This window comes from Botryllus schlosseri, chromosome 8, assembly GCF_051294905.1.
Source record: "Botryllus schlosseri isolate E-star chromosome 8, Bs_hap1, whole genome shotgun sequence".
NCBI classification, from domain to species: domain Eukaryota; kingdom Metazoa; phylum Chordata; class Ascidiacea; order Stolidobranchia; family Styelidae; genus Botryllus; species Botryllus schlosseri.
In genome coordinates this window covers 10,694,695-10,718,055 of record NC_137243.1, presented here as the reverse complement: position 1 = coordinate 10,718,055, position 23,361 = coordinate 10,694,695, and the positions used below count along the sequence as shown (strand labels likewise).

Sequence of the window (23,361 nt, the reverse complement as noted above, 5' to 3'; positions counted from 1 at the left end):
GATTCAAACTTCAGATATTTTACACCAAGTAACATTTTTCTCAAAATATTTATTCTGCATCTGAAATTATCCCCTATAGTTAAATTAAAGTCGAAGTAATATTGAGGATAAATGGCTTAACATCCACCTATAATCTCATATATAAATATCTACTGACCAACAGACGTGGAAAATTGCGCGGGTGGCCCAGAATATAGGCCAAGCTGCGATGTAACTTCGAACACATAACCGGTGCCCCATTCCAAGCCGTCTGTAAATGTCGCGATCAAATCGCCTTGAGATAGACTCAATTGTTGTACATCAATGAATTCGTTTGGTTCCGACATCTCAGCCAGGACAACAGTGTACACGTCGACGCCATCTATCGGCACAACTTGGAAATCGATTGTTTTGGTTTCATTATCCACTGCGATAATGGCCTTTTTGACCGACGGAATTGACCCTGAAACAATGTTTGAATGTGTATGAATTATGAAATACACGCATTGGCATAATTGACCTGTGTTATTCCAAAACATCTCACCAAGTTATGTCATTATACGTCTTTTAAAAAATTTACACAATCTTCCAATGCTTACGTGTTGTTGTTTGATTCAAGACGTCATCTGAACTTTGGCCGTCAAAGTAAGATGTGACTATGACATAATATTCCGTCTCGGGCACCACCGTTGGGTAGTCAAATGAGAACGTGATTAGTTCGTCTTCAAAATCCGTTAGTAAAAACAAAGAACGGTCAAGTTCTTCTAGTTGGGGTGTTGCAAGTATTAAAATAACTCCGTCATATTTGCTTTCTGGAGGAGATATTGTCACGTTGATTCTGTTGAATTGGCTCTCCAGAGATATAATTGTAGGTGGAGCCGGATCTAAAACGAATAGAACATTGGAATTAGTTAAAACATAGGCGCATCCTTACTTTCCGCCCGGAATTCCGATATTTATAGAGGGCACTTTGATCGCTAGTTTATTGAAAAGTTTGACTGAAGAGTTGAGCTACGGGAAACTGCTGAAATACCATCACATTGAAATATCTCACCTAATGTAACAACAACATGTCTCGGTTCGCTTAGCACGCCTTCGTACAACACTCTGACAGAAATATTGTAAGTCTCCGCAGGCTCCAAATCCGTTACATTAAGTTGAAATTCCGTGGAATTTATAGATTCGATATCCTCGCCGGCGATATTCACCAGGTCGATCACAAATAGGTCATAAGCCGCCTGTTCTCTCGGTTCGAAAGATATCGAAATTTCTTGACTTCCTCTCACTGAATAATCCAACGACGCAACGGGATATGTTTGCGCTGAAAGAGAAATCGGTCAGTCAGTTGGATTTAAAGAGGTTCACAAATCTTCACTGCAGGACTACAATGATTCATTTTGATCAATGTATATTGTACCCTAAACCATTGGGCCTTGGACTAGTTTTAAGGGGTCTGTAAAAGGTAAAGCTACCATACTTTGGTCCACCACTAAATATGGCACTCTAGCAGGCAAGGAAATCGTGACGAGGACTGCTGAAGGTGAAGACCTTTTTTAGCGATCAGCTTCTCAAAATCCATGGTGGCTATTCAGAATTTCCGGTTGCGCTTCATTTTTGATTCACCCGCACAATAGCAACCCTCGTTACGTGATTAAAAGGGTGTCACTAAACCAACCAAAAAAATTAGGTTTAGCCCTCAAAAAAGTTCAAGAATCCCGGCCCCGAACAGTTCATTACGTAATTTCGACGCGTTCAAAAACCAACACCAATCCTACTAACCGCGCATGGACATATTTACGATATACTCACGTGTTCTTATCGCAAAAGTGCCATTGGTGCTCAGGCCGCAATATACAACTTCCAAAAACAACATATAGTCTTTTGACGGCGTCAAATCGTCGAAGGTAATCAGATCCGTAAGGTTCGACGTTCTCACAACAGCGGGAAAACTTTCATCCTTTGCTTGCAGCAAAACATTTACCACGTCCCAATTGCCTTCGGTGGCCAGGCGCAATGTTATAAAGTGCGGCTCAGACGTTTGTTCGGTAATTCGCGGAATCAACGGATCTAGAAAATTACACGTCATAAAACATCGGCATCTTCGAAAAAACCCTAAATGTCTCGTCTCACATGTACAGGATGTTCTCTCAGACACGTTTCTAGCTTGCGCTGTGATAATCTTGACTGTGTATTCGTGTCCAGGAATGAAGAAAACCGGTTCGATCTCAGGGTTCTTCTCAGGGAATTCGAAGGTGAAATTCTGAAAATTGGTATATGTTGTTCACAAAATTGCTGCCATTGCACACACATATTCTATCACCGAGATACAGAGGCTACCACGTCCGATTGTCACGGCAATATCACTCGTAAAAAGGGATGTCAGTTCATCCAAAAACTAATTTCTACTACAAGATCCTAACGGTAAAGAGTAACTAGTGAGTAAAAGTGAAAGTTAAGTCTGAGAACATAACTACTTGAGTGTGGAGTGAAAGCTGAAAACATACTGGGAATACTATTGTACTAGTACTAGTAAAATAATATTAGTTGTATGGTATTATAGTGGTATAATATTACAGAAGTATAATAATATGAGTACGCTATTCCGTTACTGGCCATCTCTGCTTCTAATCAATAACTCACATCGACTCCAAACTCGCTAACAACCGACACTCTGTACCGTCCATTGTATGGAATGTCATCATCTAATTCAATATAGAGCCCGCCATCTCTCAAGGCAGTCAAATTGAAGTCGATCTCTTCAAATTTCAAGTCGTCTGAAAAACAGAAACATGTACAGCAAATGCGTATTGTGACAATGACAATCAGGACAATACCGGTAAACTCCGACGCGGTGCTCATTTTATCCCTGCTTCTGGCGCGTACAAAGAACGTGTTAGGGTCAGGTCGGTCAGGACTGTATTTCACTTGGATCATATTCCCGGATCCTAAAATATGGAAAGGTTCATGTTGTCAATTAGTTCGGGGATGTAAATATACTAGCTTCATTGTAACAGAGTCTCATTTTAGACTGGAAGCTCTGTGATTGCATTCTCAACTGAAAAAAAGATTCGAAAACAGTAATGAGAAATTCGCTACAAAACGAGAAGCGTGCATCCAGGTGTTAAGGATGTTGATTCTCAAGGAAAATTTGGATGGCTACATCAATAGATTCCATGCCAAATAGCTACAGTATTTGAAGCCCGCTTACGATTACACTTATAAATCAGCAGTATGCGCAATAATAGTACTGGCACAGCAGTTGGCTGATTGTGAACTTGTTTTCATCATAAACAACAATCGTAATATATGGAAAACATAATATAGACATTATTTTGTATTTATCTATCAATTGAAGCATCCAAAACTCAATATTATTAACAAAAAACGGACAACGAATGCTACTGTGGGTTCTACTGACAATATTACACACATTATTCATAGCATCTTCATGATGGGGATCAGTTGAAGCTAGCCTCGACCAAACGGATAATGGCTAATTATCCCAAAATGTTGCAAAACCATATACCTGTGTTGATCACGGTTGTAGTATTCATGTTTGGGAACCCTGCATCGTCCAACGATATTGTGTCGATCACAAATTCATCTGAAACTCCTTCTGGTGACTCAAACACCAGCACAATACTGTCATCGAGTTTTTGCACTTCGCCAATATAAGGAGCAATCGGAACTGAATTATCAAAGATACAAAATATTGAGGCATAATCCATGACAAAACTTTGTGTTCATTACCTAGAGTGTCTATCACCGCAACAGGCGGACCGTATGATAAGTCAGCAAGTACCGGCCACATCACCACCACATAGGTTTGACCCGGCACTAAACCGTTGTTGAATGTGACGTTGCCACTCTGTGGGTCGACATCAGTAATATCAATGAAATCTGTGCTGTTTTCCACCGCGATGTACGATCTACAAGAATAAAAATCATTGGATAATGTGATAAATTGTTTTCTCAGGTGCATGTCACAGGAAATTCTCGGGCACCAGATGATTATGTACTGTCAGATGAAAACTATCATAAAGCGAATTAAAACAAAGATTGTGTTAAAATGGCTGAAACTGGTCGCACTAAATTGAAGTGTTTGCTTAATTATCTTGAAGCAAATATTTAGGAAATATTCTTTTCTGATAAATCTTTTATTCACATAAATCAAAACATTACCAATGTCACGACATTGAAATTCACGCAACAAAATACTTCAAATAGACTCCATCCACAATAATACAGATAATATGACTTGGTTGCAGAGAACCCCTGGTATATAACGATAGGCAGTACCATCGCTAGTATACCTTAATTTCAATACTTTGTTCAGTTCATCCTCCAACTCGAAAGTTACGACAAATTCGGTTGTTGAAGTAGCCGTAAACGCACGCAGCTTATATGGATCTTAATAGAAACAAGTATGTTGCGTTATAAACATCGTTATAAACATGTATTCTATGATAAGATACTATCACAAATTACAAATGAACGAAATCAAATGATAAGCACCCCTTTCAACAACGGTACAATCTCAAATACTGTCAGCTTTTGTGAATTAATCTAAATTGCGAAGAAAATATCACATCGCCGTCAGCAGGTATGAAATATGCCGATGTTGAAGCTTTCACAAGCCTCTGAAATCATCAGTGAAACACAACGATAACTTCACATTCGATTATGGTGAAAGGATGCTTGTTCAGTATATAAAGTAATGATAACAACTCATTACCAATGACAAAACGAGCGGATACAGGTTTGCTCATCAAGTCCTTTCCTGTCACATCAGTAACCACGGTCGTCACCGATACTGTGTAATTCACCACTGGTTTGGCGGACTCAGAGAAAACAGCTTGGTTCTCTTCAACCACCAATTGTTGCGGAGGCACTGTCGGGTCGTCTGGTTCGTCCTCCAAAATTGCGCTGAAAATTTATTGCATTTAATGAAAATAAATCAAATGCATGAAAGACATTGCATGAAGTGGGTGGATGTCAGCAATGGGTGCGAGGGAATATTTGATTGGAAGTAATAAAAGATATATTTGTGTTCCAGCAACTGAGAAAGCTGTATTATGAGTGTGGATTTCAGCATATTTGTTTTCGAACATAGAGTAAGAACAGCTAACGATGGAAATCACAAAGTTAGTAATAGACTTCGTTGACATAAGCTCTAATGTAACTCATAAGGTAGTTGTAATCTCTAGCGCTACCGGTATTGTAATATGTGTGGATAATGTAAAAAGCCAGAGAAGACAGGAAGGCGGTGAATCATCAAACACTTGATAACATCTTGAAAAGTACTTACATGTAGTTGTCAACCTGTCCTTTCGGGGAATCGTATCGAATGACGATGTGGTTGGAGGGATCAAGTCCAGTAGTCAAATTAGACACAGGTTCGGGTCCTATTGGAAAAAGTAACATCGCACCATGTTATCGCAACTTATGTGCTATTGTCTAGTAAAAACAGTTACTTGTTGTAGCATCGAGTTGGTGGTGAGGTCCTTCTGTCTCTTTGACCTGCTGTTTCAGTCTTATCGTGTAGTTGGTACCAGGCGTTAACTCGGACAGACTTATTCTATACGAATCGATGTCCTCAGATGCGATTTCAGTGATATCGTATATTTTCTCGGACATTTCGTCAGAATCAAACCTAAATAACACATGATATGTTGAGCATTGGTGAGAAATAATTTATCATTGAGCCAGAGGCAGAAGAATACAATATGAGATTTGCGAACCAACGATTCCCATATAGGTTCATCCCATACCTGTCTAGAGATGTAGAATCAGTCTTATAAACTTTACTAGCATAGTGCAAGGTTCACAACCCTCTATGTTCCACAAAACTCAATAAAATCATATCGGCTTAATTACCAAAGTGCGAATTAAACAAATAAAACTACAAATTGAAGTATAACACAAAAGTATAGGATTTTAAAGTATCATGAATAGGATTACTACCTTCCCCACTCTAAAATGACTTTTTCGAGCACATCAGAGAAGTCCGCCACAACATCAATAGTGGAAGTCGTCACATTATCGATAACGAAATTGACTTTGGTGGGTAGACCTGGATGAATTGCACAAAGGAAGTTTAGTGTAAACGAATGTTGACAAAATTCGACGAATTTCAAACCTTGTGTAAATTCCTTCGTAACCACATCACTATTCTTTTCCATGAATTGAGTAAGCACGCGCAGATTGTACGTTACATTCGGGTTTAGGTCCGAGAAGGTCACGTGGTTAATTCCTTTGTCGATATCATACCAATAGTCTTTATGAGCAATGGTCTGAAAATATTACCACGATAAGTGCGCCGAGTCCATTTCATTGGACATTTGTAATATATAATAATTTTAAGTAGCTCGTTTTACTCCCAACAGTTTACTTGTCGATAAAAAGACTGCCATGAGCGAATGTACAATAAAAAGAAAGTAAATTGGACACATCAACATTATCACTGGACTGGTTCAATATTGATATGGACGTGTTCCAACTGTTCGGACTGTAACTGCTATTCGGTATTACCAAGCAAAAATTATATTCCGAACGATCATACACAGCAATTTGTACATTGATTTTTTTTACATTCCATTCTAATCACAAATCGATTCTCTAGTAGCTGTAGCAAAATGCTAAGCAAATACCGCGTGTCGGCGATTACTTTCTACTGATCGCTGTATTGAAAATCAAAATAAAACATAAAAAAGAACATAATTCCCTACCTCGTTGCCTTGACTAATTGCAAACACAATCACATCAAATAGATCAGGTTCTACGAAGTAGACGTCGGCAGTTGTCACTTTGGGTTTGATCACGATTCCCGTGACTGGAGCGGAAACTGAAAAATATCATCATGATTTTAATGCCCAGACCGTAGCACACATTCCAATAGTAAGATGCCCTCTCAATAATGCATTAATGAATTATAAACTAGATGATGGAGAAGTAAATAGTGAATAGGGAGCCAGCCTGTTTGCGCGAGTCCTGAATATGGTTTCTATTCAGATCGGTTCAGTGTTCGCAACATCATAAATATCAATATCACATCATGCAAAATATTACCTGTCCATGCAGATCCAATGATGACAGCTTTTCCTGGAATTTCCCTGTATACCGGAGTTACGTAGGCTGTGTATTGCGTAGCACGCTTCACTTCAGGAAACGAAAACGTATAACTCTCTAATCCTTCATTTTCCTGAATGTTTTCAAAGTAAGCGGCGGGGTAATCCGTTTCTTCTAATCTGACTACGAATGTGGTATTTTCCTCAATCGGCAAGGCAATCGTTATCTCCACAGTTATTTCAGGCATAGTTTGATCGCTCTCGATGGTACCCTCAACCACAGGTGAATAAGATCCTATAAAAAAGAGCAATATCATGTATGCATACTCATATTTTGTGTGCACATTCATTGTTTAACTTCTGCATTAGTTTGTTTATATTTTCTAAATAACATGCACCAGTATTCACGAGGATATCACATTACGATATCTCCATTATTCAGCTTAATTCGCGCTCCAAGGCATGAACTGCTCACAGTTTGAGAGCTATTTACCAAATATAAATATACTCATACTGGTCAGGGCTTTCACTGTGGTGGGTGCAGAAGAATTTCCATCCAAGTACGTTGTGAAATGAAACATGTATTCTGTTGCCGGACGAAGATCTGTCACTTTAACCTGAACGCAATATTGATAACATAACCTACTACAAAAGCGATATTGCATCTGTAATGACAACGCCACACCTTGTAGTCAGAGTGTTTTATATTTCACTAATGCTAGTTGTGCAGTTGTTGTTGGTCTTTTCTGATGTGAGCCAACATTTTACATCTTGCCCACTGTGCTATTATTAGACGCGTTATTGACAGGTACAATATTGATAGGAACATTGACATACATCCAAACCACATTGTGGTACATTATTTGACTTGAATCCGTCACCATTACCAAACGCGGGTAGTAACACTAACAACACACTTCCAAGAAGGTGATAAATACATATTATACTTGTTTGGCTACAGACGTAATTTGCCTATTGCTCGTCAATAACGAACTGATGTAAGTGGAGTCGGGGGAGAGAGCGTGGTGGAGAGTAATCAAACGTTTTGTACATCATTTTCAGTAGCACAACATTGCAACATTTCCGAGTAATACCAACAACTAGTTACCTGATTTTCCTCATTGTATTCTTTATCATTGTCATAGTCAAGATTAACCACAGTTATGTTCTCTCTTGGATTTTCGGTAGTCGTTACATACATGACAACAGAGTCATAAGACCCTTTCGGCACAAGGTACGTCACTGCGATATTCTCATACGTTTCAAAAATTTCCACAACTTCCACAGGCGCTGGCCCTGTGATATAGAATTGCAATAGACATTAGTACGAGTACGAGCCAAAATATTTAGAGAAAGACATCTCGAACTCACTCAGAGTAGCTGAACCCAGAAGAATGGACGGGACGAATTCTCCCCTGTCCACGGGATTGATAAATACCAAATATGTTTCACCAGGTATGAGGTATTTGGTGAATTCAATCTTTAAAATATTAAATTCATAAGCTGATCTGACTTTCGATGCGCATCGAAACAATTACCTGGAGATCATTGCTTGGAAGTGTAATATTTTTTAAATCAATCTGATCAAGGCCCTTGTTTAGTAGCTCGATAAAGATTTTCTCAAAGCCTTTCGTCTCCAATAATATTTCAGCGATAACTGTGTTTGTATCAGTGACGTAGACAATCCCATCTGCACCCGGTGGAGGGGGTGGAACTGAAAGGAATAATCCATAGGAATATACAATATACACACACAAAAACGACACGTAACAGGATAATATATTATCTGGCGCAACAAATTCGAATCACATATTAATGGTTAACAATTTGGACTTACCGACTTTGACAGGCGTTTCAGATGTTTCACTAGCCAGATGGAAGCTGTAAGTCGTTATATGAACCGAAAAATTGGTCGGCGAGAGCACATCGGGAATTGTGAAATTTATCGTCATGAAATTGGAATCAAAATGATCAACCTAAAATGAAATTATGATTCGTTGATCTTAAAATCACACACAATACAATTCCTTGCTATAACTCACAGTTATATTTTCATATGACCAAGTCATAACTCCAGGAGACATCAAAGAAATATAATAATAGTCCACAACTCCCTCAGCGGCAGAAAATGTCACTTCAAAGATGCCTTCGATTGTTGAAACCGAAACTTCTTCGACTGCTGCTGGTCCTACATCATAACGCAAAGCTTAGTTGCATACTGCGATAGAAAGTGTAGAGTATACTTACGGATGTACATATCTCCTAACGAAACAAGGGCACTTGTCGTGTCGTCCAAGATGCTTGCAATTGATACGTTATATTTCTCTCCCCAAATCAAGTCTTTGAGCCTGTATGGTAACATAATGCACAGAGGTTGCAAATTAACCAGTAACAACCATAAAACTCCTGGAAATATTTTGATGCAAATGTATGTATTGGAGATAAAGGCCCGGTACTTTTTGATATTTTGTGGCGAAATGTAAGAGAGTTAGAAAGTTGGAAATGAAATGTTGGAATTGCAAACAATGAAATTACATATGAACAAAGACGGATACCCCACAATAACTTACATATATGAAATGGCTGCCGTGCCATTAGATTTCACATTAATCACTTCCGGTTTAGATGCTGTAGTAGTCGGAAACGAAAGTATGACATAATCCGTGGAATTATTGTAATCATCAGGTTCTTCCGGAGGGAATATCGTAACAAGTGCTGTGTTTTCAATAGGAGAGTGGAGTATTCCAGTAGGAGATGGCAATTTTGCTGTAGACAATAAAATTTATCATTTAATAACTGGTAAATATAGCAGATATTTTAAACTACCAAAATAATAATGAAGTTGGAAATGTACTGGGTCACCATTACGTATCACTCTTCGAAGCTGTGCCTTTGACTATCTTACCTGTATTGACAGGAATGTATATTACTGATCCATTAACATCGTTTTCGAATGGAGTGATAGAGAAATTGTAATCTGTTTCCGGGAGCAGATCATTGAAGGTATATGAATATTTTGGACCATCTTCCATTGGGGATGTGTACAGAATAATTTCAGGATCTTCAGTCCAAGGCTCGTAGTCAATCACGTAATAGTCTGGCAAATCGTCACTTTCATAATCGAAATCGATGGTAACGGAAGTTGGTGTCACAGTAATGCGGGGCATCAATGTTTTTGGACCTGAATAAAAATATGAATTAGTGGAATTAGAACTAAATACAAATTTACACTATTAAGTTACAAATGCACGATTGATACTTTCAGATTTTATAGTTTCACTTTATGTACACTCAGTCACGATGACATACAATCTCAATTTGACTTCAATCTTAGTGACATGATAAATTTGTCTTGAAATAACGCCCAACAACCTAATATATTGGCGAGTATACCAGCACCGTAAAAAGCAAAAAAAGACAAACACATTATTTATATATGGCACTTCTACGAGCGATTAACTGATCGTTTGTATCCTACTCTACAGCTTCAATGACGGAGGGATTTGGATCAAGGATTGTATATTTAGTTTTGACTTATCAGCAATAAAGCAGTACGTACTATGTAACCAATAAGTATCATATACGCCTTTTTACGCTCTGAGCTGCATATATTATCAAAATCCTTCAATAAAAAATATCATTCCATGTGAATCGAACCTTGTGAATGCAATAATGTGATGAAATAGAATGTGATCAGCAGCGCAAAATTTGGTACCGGTAGCTTATAAGAACAATCAGTATATCAAACACAATGGGGCAACATTTGAATGAAAAGAGTTGGTCTTTCTCTTCAATGAAAAGCAATGAAGAAAACTTAAATTGCAGAATACAGAAGAGAGTCGACTTACTGATATCAAACTTGGGCAGAGTCACTATTTCGCTGAAATATTGGTCCACTAGCCCTTGCACCGAGACAATGTAATGTCCTGGATCCAAGTTTGTGAAATTATGTTCCAAAATTCCATCTTTCTCGAGAGTGGCTTCCTCGACTGGTTCTTCCAGAGTATCAAGAACTTGTGACCGGTATAGCGACAAAATGTAACTTCCGATAATATCCTCTGGGTCAGAATGTACAGTAACAGTAACGCTGTCCGATGAAACATCTTGCGTTGCGTTTGGAGTTGGAATTGCGGCTGAAATTAAAAGTACAATATGAATTTGCAATTAGTGGTAACGGTGGACTCAAGAACAGACAGATGAATTAAATTACGACCCATTGCCAATATAGAGAACCTGTCCTCGTGATAATTGGTGGCCCATGTTGGGTTTTCCAGCATGTTTTTGTCGATAGAAGACTTTTGAACCATGGCCTCGTTGTGTTCGAAAATAAGCAGATTAACATATATCTTAAAGTCGCACCAAGTAAAATCTGCTTGACCTAAGTCCACAAAAGTTCTTCGATTTGTTGTTATAATATTAGTAGTTTGAATGTGATATATATATATATATATATATATATTATATACAACGCTAACAGTGGCAAAATATTCAATAAAAAGAACAAAATCAGTGTTGGCCGGGCAAATTACATCATTGACAATTGACATATCATGTATGACAAAAATAATGTGCAAATTATGATATCAAATCTGAGATCAGTCGAGTATCTCACATAAGATACCATAATTTGATTTTGGAACATCATTATAGATATATATTAAACCTGCAACAGGGACCAGACCAAACATATTTTTAGGTTGTTCAGTTAAAAGATAAAGTTTCAAATAATAGATGCTGCGTATTCATGACATGATTATTATCTACTGTATAGGCTATAGGACAAATGTAAAACTTGATCGTCATATATGCGATTATACGAAAACTTCAATACAGTGATCACAATATTCCTCGAATATTACAGCTAACATCTTTTATATCAGACATCTGCAATAAAAGCAGAGTACGATCATGATAATTCAGTAAAATGACCACTATATTTGGGTAAAAGAACATGAAAACTAGGTACAATGTGTGATGTTGATGGGGCATGATCACGAATTGGGAGCATAACTTCAGCTATCATAACTGTATATGAATATTGAATATACATGATGGTAATACATACATATTAGGGACAATACGTTCCGTTGCAGTATACCAATGACTATGGCTATCTAATATTAAATAACATATCATCCTCCTCATCATCCTTTGGACTGGAACTGTAGGCTAAGTAACACAAAAGCACCGACCTGTTTCTGCGACATCATAGACTAATTCGCTGGATACTCCGTGGCTGATTGTTGAAACGGAAATATTGTATGGGAGTGCTGGGCTGAGATCGGTAAATTGTTGCCAATAAATTTCTTTCCCCTCATCCCATTTCAAAGACTCCACCTGGACAGGCATCAATCAAAATTATATTTGGGCGTCGCTTTGGGACATTCACGCCAGCACAGAAAGTGACCGTAATAGCATTCAAACAAAATTTGAATTTCCAAAGGCGTAAGCGTATTTCTATTACCCTGAAGCGTATGTCAGATTTTAAACAATGGCCTTATATCGAATATCAAGTCTTCTGCTAATCCTTGAATTATTTGGCAATATCTGTGCAGTCTAACCAGAGCATTTCGTTGTAATAAGGTATGATCACGAGACTTGAAATCGAAAAATTGAACTGGTTTAAAGGTTTATTTGAACTCAAGGAAGCTTTCAGTTGCGAGAACAAGTCCACAACTAAGAAAAGGTATCATTATCATTGCCCTTCAACGTCGATTCAACAACTTCGACGACATCGTGAAGGTTGAATTATTATGGCACTAATGACCATGTAAAAGGAAGACATCGGCAATGTGAAGATACGTGCATTTCAAATTCGTCTACGTGGTAAACCAATGAGACTGTAGATTGTATAATATTTGTCAATACTATACTGATAGCATCCCTAATAAGCGGGTTACTTCCCTGGCGACCACTTGCAACGAAATTTCGGGAATGCCATTGCTATACCCAAGGTGAGTAAATTAGTGATTGATTACCTTTGGCACCAATAGGTCATCTCCCTCCACTATGACTTGGAAATATTCCGCAATTCCGAGTGGCTTCACAAAGTAAATTTCAAGCTCCGTCAGTCTGGATTCGATGGTAGTGATGATAGGTGGAAGCGGGCCTGCAAAAAGCATTTTGAAGATGTACCGTGCTCGTGCAGTATCCACGTTTATTTATACTTACGAATTACAAACGGTAAAATGGTATATTCGCTGATGTTTGTAGAGACGATGCCTCGGTATTCTTCTCCGTATGTCAAATTGCGGAACGCGACACTGTTGATGGTGTCTCCCGATTTTTTCTGGAAATTGAATCATCCACTCAGAGCGCAGGGTTTAACAAAATCAAATGGATAGAAGAAGGATAAAGGAAACTCCAGCTCCGCCCACAATGATTCTTAACATGTCTAACCGCATGGTAAATCACTGATATGAATGTTCCAGCTACAACCAGAGCGGACGTATACAAATTGTGAAGTCCTTAGTCTCCACTAAATCGAAGAATAATTATTTCACATAACGTCTGAGAATTTGCAGGACCAAAGCAATTTATTAGAATCGTTCCAGGGAACAACTGCATCTCGCTACCGGCTTTCATAAGAATAGCGGAATACTTGAAAGCCAATCACACGAAAAGCAATGTGGAATAGCGCCTCAGCTCAGTCTACAACTGTGCCTCTCACACCATTTCGACTCATCGCCCCATATCAAGCTCAATATATATTTATCGTTCCCCTAAAGAATCAGAATCAGTAATCAAGTATTATGTATCAAGTTACTCAAGTAGCTTTGCAGGTATACTACTTCAACTCCAACAGTTTTTTCACCAATCTCTCAAAATCGCTGACTTTGGGAACCACCGTTCTACACGATATACTGACCGATTACAAAATTCTTGATAGCAAATTAACGTACGCCTACTGAGTGATTTTAAACTTCCAGTGCCGGGACATTTTGGTCACGTGCAATTACGCGCAACTATTCTCGAAAAATCTGCCAGTCACCAGAAAGCAGAAATAACAAACGTTTGGGATATGCCGCAGCACAATGTTATACCTCGACTCGCTCCGTTAAATTCGTCTCCCGATCGTCGGCCCATATTACCACGGTGTAATTTGTTTCAATCTCCGACACTGACCAAATGTTGATGGAAGCAGTATTGTCTCTCACGATCGAAATCACGTCTCGAATCTCTTCCATTGCTGCATCAAAAATGAAAATAAGGAGATAAAGATTCCAACAGAAGAACTATAATATCGGGTACACCAAGAAAACATCGCTTGCTTTTATTATTATCACAGCACACAGCTAGCATATCGACTTGTTTTGATTCTTAGCTATCAAACCCAATAGCAAAACGATAGCGATTTCCGAAACAGTTTATGAGTAACTTGGATCTTGGAAATATTTCAATAATTACCACGTGGTGCACTAGTAAAAGTTTTTTAACTAATTCAATCCATTTGCTTACGAGTGGTTATTGTTTCTCTGACTGGTTCCAAAGCAGTGTCCTTGATAACAGGAGTTACTATGACATCATATGTAGTTTCAGGTGTGATACCAGACGTGAATTTCACGACGAATTCAGCGTCGGGTGAAGTGACATTTTCTTCATCTATGACGTCACCGTCGTCCGCTAGGATGACTTGAATTCTGAATTCGAAATCGAGGCTATTATAAATAACATTGACATTGACAGCAACAGAATATTGCAGCGCGTTTCCTGAAGACAGCTATCTAACACAATTTCACGCTTATATCATTGAGGTGTCATAGAAACCGGGATATATCTGATCTTGACTCATGATAAATCACATCGTACAAGCGCGAGGAATGATATTTGGGTGTGACGCGGTTCCAACAGCTCGGCGCAATCTCCGAATTGTTGCGACTGTGATCGTCAGACTTACTGAAGTTCACATCCACAATAAATGGACGATCAAAATGAGTAGCTGAATAGCCGCAAATCAGTAATTGCACTGACTCATCCCATAGTCATTCTAGGGCGTGCTATACCCATGCAATCACACGGAGCCATTTCCGACACCGCTGACAATCATTCAGGTGTCGACTTCGAAGTGTTGCTATTGTCGCAGATAACAATCACGGCAAATATACCTCTTTCATTGATATTTCTCGCTCGCCAATAATTCTATTTAACGTAAAATGGGCAAGGAAAATCTTAGAGCTATAAAACACGTGCACCTGTGCAGTGTTCCCACGATTTGGGTTGATGACGTAGTACATCACATCTCGGGATTGCGTTATATTGGTTATAATATAATAGCACTGTGCTTGTCGGCTTCGAGTGAAGTCGGTTGGCATAAGTAAATAACAGTTGCCCCACAGTATAGCATTACCGGAAGATTGATTCCAGTATTTCAACATGATAAATAATAATTTAGTATGGCATAGAAATATGCCTGTCGCGGTAGCGTAAATTGTAAGAAAACCTACGACTGTACCGTACATTGCAGCCATCCTACAGTCTCGGCGAAAAAAGTGTGTATTCACACCCGTGTACCACCCCTGATATACGGGCGTGAATACACACCCAGATATACAAAAGCAAGACCTATACGGCTATATCTCAGATTTACACCACGGTATAAGTCAAACACAACATTTGATCCAGGAACGTAGGAAGGTATGCACGTATGTAGGCTATGTATGATTTACAACCGGGATATAATTCTGAGTTTTGTGCAATTGACTGTATCTGCACAATGCAGTTTGCGTTAATCAACAGAGTCTGTGAACCAATACTCTTAAAAAATACGCCTGCATTGTGAATTCGGAGATTCAATGGTTCATCAACATTGCGCGACGTATTATATTTCTGATCGAGCCCTGCCCATATGCTGCATACATGTGGACCACTCAAACCTGCTTTGCTAACAAGAATCCGATTACCCTTCACGGAAAGTACAATATCATTTTCTTGCGTGCTGCACCGGGAACTACGATAAGCTGCGAATTGACATCGTCTTAAATCATAGCGTGAAAGAGAATGTTCAAGATTGATAATCCAATTGAAATGGATTTCGGCTGTGCACTGTGTGGCGTATTCATTTGCTGTGTCTTAGTGAGTGTCATATTTGGAAAATCGCGTAAGATAAGTAACCGAGTCTGGAAAATTAATAGTAGCCTAAACTTACAACACGCAGTCTTTAGTGACATCGACCGGCGATTCTACGTTTTAACTCTGCGACCTATTTATTGCCAATTAAGACTGCGGGTGTGAATAGTAGTTAAATTTTGAAAAGGTGAATTTTCTAATGCAAATTTTGAGTGTCTTTTTCATGAACAACGAATAAATTCAGTGACGCGAACAACCAAACAATTAATTTTACGAAAGCAATAGAACCCGGTACTAAGTACTGTACGATCGACCACTTCCACGCAAGTCATTCATACGAGGCTTGGTAAAAAACGAAGCGTGATCAAGAATTTCCGTGTTTCGACACAAGGTAAGAACTGGACAGAGGACATTATTCCACAGTAAAGTGACCACAAGTCGGCTTAAAATCCAGTCAACATCTTGAAACATAATTTTTTCAAAATACCTCAGTTCAAGAACAAACGATCCAGGAACATCAGCCGACGGGCAAATGGGAAAACGTTTAATATAATATCGGAATAAGTTCACCAGAACTGCGCCTACATACAACCTTACTACACTAATCGAGCATAGCTTCCTATACCAATTACAACCAATATTTGAGCGTGGACAGTACCGTAATATCGAATGAGCTACTAACATATAGAGATGTGAAAAAAATAGCAGACCGTTAAAAAGTAACAGTTAAGCTTTTCAAGTAGCAGTAGCAGTTACCTGCTAACCCAAATCACAGTTAACGGAATAGCACTTAAGCACATAGCCTTGACATGCAATATAGCCTACATTTATCCTTAACTACCGGATGGAATAGTGGTAGTTCTCTGATGTGTTTCATTATTCGAGAAAAGAGTGCCACTACAGTACAGTCTCAACCAGACCACTACATCACACTAGTGACAATAGCAGTGCTTATTTTCAACCACCACCCAATTTGACTGAATGACATCTTCGGCTGCAAAATTAAATGTGTCATGTGCAATTGTGCATGCCTCATCTTTACATAGCCTAGGCTCAGGTGGGTGTCTGATCTTAAGACTACTCCTAGTCGTTTCGGCATCTTCCTATCATTCTTTGTATTGCAGTCTTGTGATGTTTTGAATTGATGAAATTGTATGAATAAACTTGAACGGCATAATAAGGGGTGCGGTTCCGCAAAAATACCCCCATGAATGGATCTTCTTCAAGCTCTATAGTAAGATGAGGCTAGACGACTCTGTGTGATTATGACTTCAACCATAATTAATTGTTAGATCAAAGTTGAGGTTTGATATCGTCGAGTTTAGAAGTAAACGAATACATTTGTACTTTTTCGACTAAATTTGCGGTCAATTGTGACGTAGGATTTACCTCCAATATAACGGCGAAAAAGTAGCAGTTAAAAATAACAGTTAAGATTTCGAAAGTAGCAGTTCGTAACTGCTACTGCAAAATATCGGTTAAGCCCATCTCTAAACGACGAGGAACCAGACTACCTATACCATCGTAGTCTGTGAAGCGGAACGGCTTTGTGATGTCATAAGTACGGCGAAAATGTAACAATGACATAGTACAGAGTAACAGCTATTCGGGAAGGCCGTTTATCGTACGTACCATCACTCGGAGTGGTAACAGATAGGGAAGCCGAGAATAACAGTTTTATACAATAAAGTCGGACGGTCTGCCACTAAGTCACCTTGTCGAGTACATGCCAGAATGACTTAACGATCACCGATCCGGCCTCGAAAACGATTTACAGCGTACATAGTATGCCATTGATTGACCAATGACCATTCATTTATAAAATAATATATCATATATATATAATGGTAACGTAACGCCGGCGAGAGGAGAATACGAGTTGATCAACTTACCCTAAAATCGCCTGGTACACCATGACAACATTGGCGAAATAAATAACACGCATAATACGGTATTTCGAGAATGCACAATTCGCAAAGAACACGGTTACACTGACATAGAGTGCAATTACAAATTGCACATATGATATCCGTTTAAAATCTGCTCGCAAAGCTGTGTTCCGAACCCGCAATAATACATAATACAGATTCTATTTTAAAGCGCCACTCATACAAGTCGCCAACGATAGACAGCCAAACACCGGCGAATTTGACCTCAGGGTAGTATTAGGCCATTTCCCTATTTCCCACGCAATCTCAATATATAGTATTAGCTTGTCTACCAGTGATGCGTCAGTATAAGCGACGGCCAAGTTTACGTTGAAACGACGATGACCGATTAGGCGGCGATGTCGATTAAAAATCGCCGTGAGCTTGTATTGCTTATTCTGGACGTTGTTCCCTCGAGCTACTTAATGAACGGAAGGAACGAAAACCATCACATCGGAACTAGAAAATATTACGCTTCGTGTCGACACCGGGCAATGGCAATTGTCAAACATTGCACACTTACAACTTTATAGAGTAGTCTTTTTGAAACCTTGCTATCTCTCCGTTGTGGTGCATTGATCTGATAAAATTGTAAATAAACTGAACTGAACTGAACTGATCCTGAAGGCGTGCTGATGCATTTACCAGTCTAAGACGACAAGTAAGAAAGCAGTCGCCTTGCGCATTTTCTAAGACACGGTTTCTCAAACTTTTTGCAACTGCGTACGACACTCTTTCAAATTATCTGCATGCGTGGCGTATACCCTTAATAATAATGTTGCAGAGAGTGTACGCAATTGAAAGACAAACCTCAACGAACTATGTATCTACTCTGCACTTTCGAACATAATTTCATTGCTATGGAAAACCTTGACGCTACTCCTCGAGTAAATCTATTCTTCGGAGCGTAGCGCAGTGTTTGTCAACCACGAGTCCGCGGACTCAAATGAGTCCGTGGAAGTATAGAGATTGCCATCTCTATAGTGGAAGGGCCTGGATGAGTCCGAGAGCGCATGAATTTTCGGTAAAGTAATCGACACACACGTTGACAAATAGTCGACCTGGTATTTCATTATGTTTTTATCAATGGAAAGACGCTATTATCGTTGTAAATTTGTTATAGTAGGTGATTTCATAATGCTTAAAGATCCTAATTTGGAGGTACACGGACATAGTTTTAGCTTGAGCACTTCGAAAATCCACGAAAATATAAAAATTTTCAATTTTTTCTTCCAATTCCGATATGATTTCGGAACATGTAATTGACAGACCAACGGGGCTCGTTCACTTTCGGACCAAAGTCATTGCAGCCTTACGGAGAAAATAGCTTTTTGGTCCGAAAGTGAATGAGCCCCGTCCTGGTCCGGTTTCGTCAAATTCCGAATTGAGAAAAAATGCATAGATACCTCAAATATGTGACTGGCGGTACTCAACTTGAATAGTGCTTTCAGAACTACGTTCATTGCAGTAGAATTTATTACCTCAGTGGCTTTTCAGGTTTCCCTTATCAAGAATTAACGGCACCATAAATAGTGTGTATGCAATCTCTAAATATTCCATTAATATATACCGCTAATTGTCTGAGTAACGTCTTCTGTGTATTGTATAATTTGATTCTCTCTTATCCCTTTATTGTGACTACCAGAGTACTGGTACAGTTGAATTTGGCCAGCTACCGTTACTTTTTATTATTGCATTGCTACGTCACATTTTGTCAATTTGGATTTCGTTTGAATCTCTTTCTATATGCTTCTTATTGTGCCGACTCTTGTTGATAAGGGGCATACGAAATGCCTTCAAGTTAATAAATTATACTGCAGTGAATATAGTTTTGAAAGCAATATTAGAGATACCTCAATAAGCGATGTTTCACCACGTATATTTCAAACGCAAGAACAACGAAACAGCACTACAAAAAATGATCAGCATTCCAGACAATATTCGTTCTTCTGAGATTTTATGTGTCTTGGGCAAACCAGTTGGTTTCAAGTATCACAGGCAAAACGGGTATACTTTGCACATCTGTAGCATCTTCCTGTTTTGATACCGGACACGCCAGGTATAAACCCCTATTATCGCCAACTGGAATTTTTCAAAAATGCCCTACATTTATGTCCGAGGTAGCCTATAGTTAAAATTGTCATAAGCGATTCTATCATGGTCATAAACTCTAGAATTTTAGTCAGATTGACTTGAATTTAGTACGAATGGACTCGGAATTTAATGCTGAGTATTCACTATTTACAATTCTCATACCGAACATGCCAGGTATAAACCCCTAGGCCAGTTCTTCAAACACACGTATGCAGGACTGTAACTGCCGCACCCCAAACCCCTATAATTGGGGGGGGGGGGGCGAGCTCGAAGGGCGGTCAAAACTATTCCGTGAATTAACATAAATTATAGAGTGTTTTTTTGGAAATTTATGCAACTATTTAAAAAATATTTTGCGCTGCGCGCGAATTAATGGCGTCGAATTTTTTGATTATTGGGTACCCTTCCCCCAAGAAAAGATACGCACGAATTATATCATTTTCTGAAACGCCTCACTCAGCTCTACCGGTAAATCTGATTACATGAGCAGAGAGATGATAAAAAGTTTACAGCAATACATATGCAATTCCCGATCATGTTGAACGAATATAGAATATTTTTCGCGCTTCGCACGGTTCATTCGAAACGAGCCGGATAACTCAACAGTACAAAAATTTCGCTGAGAAGTAGGGGTAAAAAAGTATCGGAAGAGGGGGGTTTGGGGGAGAAACCCCCAGAAGTTAGATTTATCACCCTTTGGGGGCACAAAACCAACGATTTTTTTTTGGTGACGAAGTGCCGTTACGGTCCTGCACGTAGGCACGTTGCACACGTTTGCGGCGCGATATACGCTGAATATTGTTAATTGATTATTGCGACTTGTTCACTTACAGACGTTATTTGGATATCGATAAATCGTAGGGACATGTGCTAATCACAGAGACAATCTATAGTTGTCTATTATAAGTAGAACTCGAGATATGGACTACATTACTGAACAGTTGCTTGAATTGCAAGCCGATAGTTGTGGAAAGGTAAGTTTAAAAAAGCTTCCTTATGACTCAATTATGACCAAATGTGCAGTCGATGGAGCACAGTCTTTCAGATCTTTGTTAGAAAGCTGCAACAGCTCTTTTGCTATTTCCGGCCACATAGCCTACATGTGTGAATCTGGCTTTTCAACTCTGACGGTGAACAAAAGAAGTATAGCAATAGACTTCAACCGGAAGATCACATCAGATGTAGGCCTACATTGACAACCACAATTCCGGAATTCCATAAACTTGTCAAGCAAGATCAAGGACAAGGCTCTCATTAAGTGTGGGTTGAGTGAAAACAGTGCTTGCTTCTTTGTTGATACCGTATTACACTCTTTTGGATAAAAATAAAAAAAAACTACTTTTCGTTAATATAAAGCTTGAGTTCGCGGATATATACGCGAGCTTGAGAATAGTCCGCGGGTCAAAAAGGTTGAAAACCACTGAACTAGGCTATATATGTAGCATTATAGCAACCGATGCGGTAGTTAGGTATTACAAAGCTCCAGTGGTAAAAAGCTACATCAAAGCATGTAAGACTGCATGATGGTGAGAGAGAGAGAGATAGAGAGAGAGAGAGAGAATCTTTATTCGTATACATTACATATCAACATAACACTACAAAAAATGTAACAGTGAAATGCGACATGCAAGGTAGACGGGAGGCTCGATATGACATAGTCTTCAGAGCCGAGCCACCCGGGACAGGAGCAATTTTCACAGCAGATAACTAATGAAAAAATATAAAATAAAATAAAATTAAATTAAAATAATCCAACGAACGATAGGAAAAATGACAGCACATGACAGCACATATAATATATCTGCTCTGCTTGACTCACTTGTCAGTACTATAATATTTTTGAGTGTAAATTGAACGAGATTGTGCATGTGCCGTGCAATGTGCGTGTACTTTACATGCAAAGATTACAAAGTGACAAGTTACACAAGCAGTTGTGATCATTTATAGTGATCGGTAAACGAATGCTCGACGAGTGCTCCTAAGCTACCTCTACACAAACTACAAGAACATTTCGCAGTTGCGAACACAGGTTTAAGCTCACAACTCTGTTTCCGACACGTCAAGTATTGTCAGGAAGATCTCGTCCCAGACAAAAAATTCATTCAGTAGCAATACCACTGACTGTTATCCGACGGTAAACGGCATTGTATAACAACGATTTTCGACTTTTTACAGACAAATAAACATAATGGTAATTGGTATCAGAAAAAATATGCCGTCGGAGATGACCCTATGAGGTATTCAAAATTCAAAATTGAGGCGAACGAAATAGGAAATAATTCCACACATCAGAAATATTGATTTACATTAATGTGAACGTGTTTTTTTATCAACCGTAAATAGCTGATGGATGAATAATTTAGATATTTTGAAATACTGTAATCCTGATACTCACAGACTTACAGTGGTTAAATTATTAAATGAATGCACTAATCTAATTAGCATTACCTATACTCAAAAACTGTATTACTTGAGCATGGCCAAATCCCAAAATTCCACAGCGAAATATTTTTAATTAATATTAGTGAAATGAAAAAAACTACAGACTAAAATAACTGGTTAAATGAATGGTAAATGTAACATCAGTCTTCCAAATGGCCTTAGCATCGAAAAAAACAATAAAATAATGCGGAGAAAATTTATTAAACTGGAGCACTAACTTGTAAAGATCGATGGGATCATGTAACTTCTCGATCGAAACATCAATTTCAGATGGCAAAGGTGACGAAAGCATCACCTTGATTTGTCGAAAGGGAATAACCACCTTGTTCATCGGATCTGAAAGCATAACGAGCACGATTCAGGAGAGGTCACGAATGGTTGTAGTCAGGCAAGCGTCAAATGGCCGATTCGCAGACAAAGTTCGACAGCTAGCATTCGGGCTTCCACCAACCTGTTGTGAACTCCTTTTCTATCGGCTTCCCTTCAGTTCCGTTCGAAAGTGGGGTAACGGTGGCGGTGTAAGTTTTGTTCGGTTCCATGGGATAGGTCTCGTCGAATTTCTCCCCGGGAGTAACCGGCACGGTTTCCTCAACGACTGACGTTCCGTTTTCGTCCTCGATCGATACCCTGAAAAAGACAGATAGAAAGAGAGGGTGAGGAGGGCAGGAGAGACATAGAAAACGGATCGAGATCACTTACTTGATGGCATCGACTTCTGGCGCCGGATCTGCTTCGAGGGTAACGTCTTCGTGGGTCGGCGTCGCAGTGAAATCGCTCAATAACGG

At 39.0% G+C, this 23,361-nt stretch overlaps 1 protein-coding gene across 2 annotated transcripts in view; it reads right to left on the bottom strand.

The window, feature by feature from the left end:
• LOC145445420 (uncharacterized) overlaps nt 1-22,937 on the bottom strand; it is a 62,101-nt gene extending 39,164 nt beyond the window's left edge. Inside the window, exons 1-33 of one of the 2 annotated variants that reach the window (XM_080323611.1) lie at nt 22,795-22,937; nt 14,505-14,686; nt 14,090-14,235; nt 13,218-13,335; nt 13,025-13,155; nt 12,239-12,383; nt 10,895-11,179; nt 9,952-10,227; nt 9,617-9,812; nt 9,294-9,394; nt 9,089-9,234; nt 8,884-9,022; nt 8,585-8,760; nt 8,418-8,526; nt 8,155-8,342; nt 7,561-7,663; nt 7,048-7,341; nt 6,708-6,823; nt 6,119-6,272; nt 5,944-6,052; nt 5,454-5,632; nt 5,288-5,384; nt 4,715-4,905; nt 4,293-4,389; nt 3,730-3,908; nt 3,506-3,667; nt 2,814-2,924; nt 2,620-2,753; nt 2,110-2,239; nt 1,789-2,046; nt 1,034-1,300; nt 579-863; nt 158-442 (exon numbers count right to left, since the gene is read on the bottom strand). In XM_080323611.1, coding sequence (XP_080179737.1) covers nt 158-442; nt 579-863; nt 1,034-1,300; nt 1,789-2,046; nt 2,110-2,239; nt 2,620-2,753; nt 2,814-2,924; nt 3,506-3,667; nt 3,730-3,908; nt 4,293-4,389; nt 4,715-4,905; nt 5,288-5,384; nt 5,454-5,632; nt 5,944-6,052; nt 6,119-6,272; nt 6,708-6,823; nt 7,048-7,341; nt 7,561-7,663; nt 8,155-8,342; nt 8,418-8,526; nt 8,585-8,760; nt 8,884-9,022; nt 9,089-9,234; nt 9,294-9,394; nt 9,617-9,812; nt 9,952-10,227; nt 10,895-11,179; nt 12,239-12,383; nt 13,025-13,155; nt 13,218-13,335; nt 14,090-14,235; nt 14,505-14,686; nt 22,795-22,922 — 5,617 coding nt within the window. In that variant the 5' untranslated portion in view covers nt 22,923-22,937. Of the gene's footprint in view, nt 1-157; nt 443-578; nt 864-1,033; nt 1,301-1,788; nt 2,047-2,109; nt 2,240-2,619; nt 2,754-2,813; nt 2,925-3,505; nt 3,668-3,729; nt 3,909-4,292; nt 4,390-4,714; nt 4,906-5,287; nt 5,385-5,453; nt 5,633-5,943; nt 6,053-6,118; nt 6,273-6,707; nt 6,824-7,047; nt 7,342-7,560; nt 7,664-8,154; nt 8,343-8,417; nt 8,527-8,584; nt 8,761-8,883; nt 9,023-9,088; nt 9,235-9,293; nt 9,395-9,616; nt 9,813-9,951; nt 10,228-10,894; nt 11,180-12,238; nt 12,384-13,024; nt 13,156-13,217; nt 13,336-14,089; nt 14,236-14,504; nt 14,687-18,004; nt 18,457-22,794 lie in introns of those variants that run through there. The other variant, XM_080323612.1, reaches the window with a different exon arrangement.
• Nucleotides 22,938-23,361: the final 424 nt, after the last annotated feature.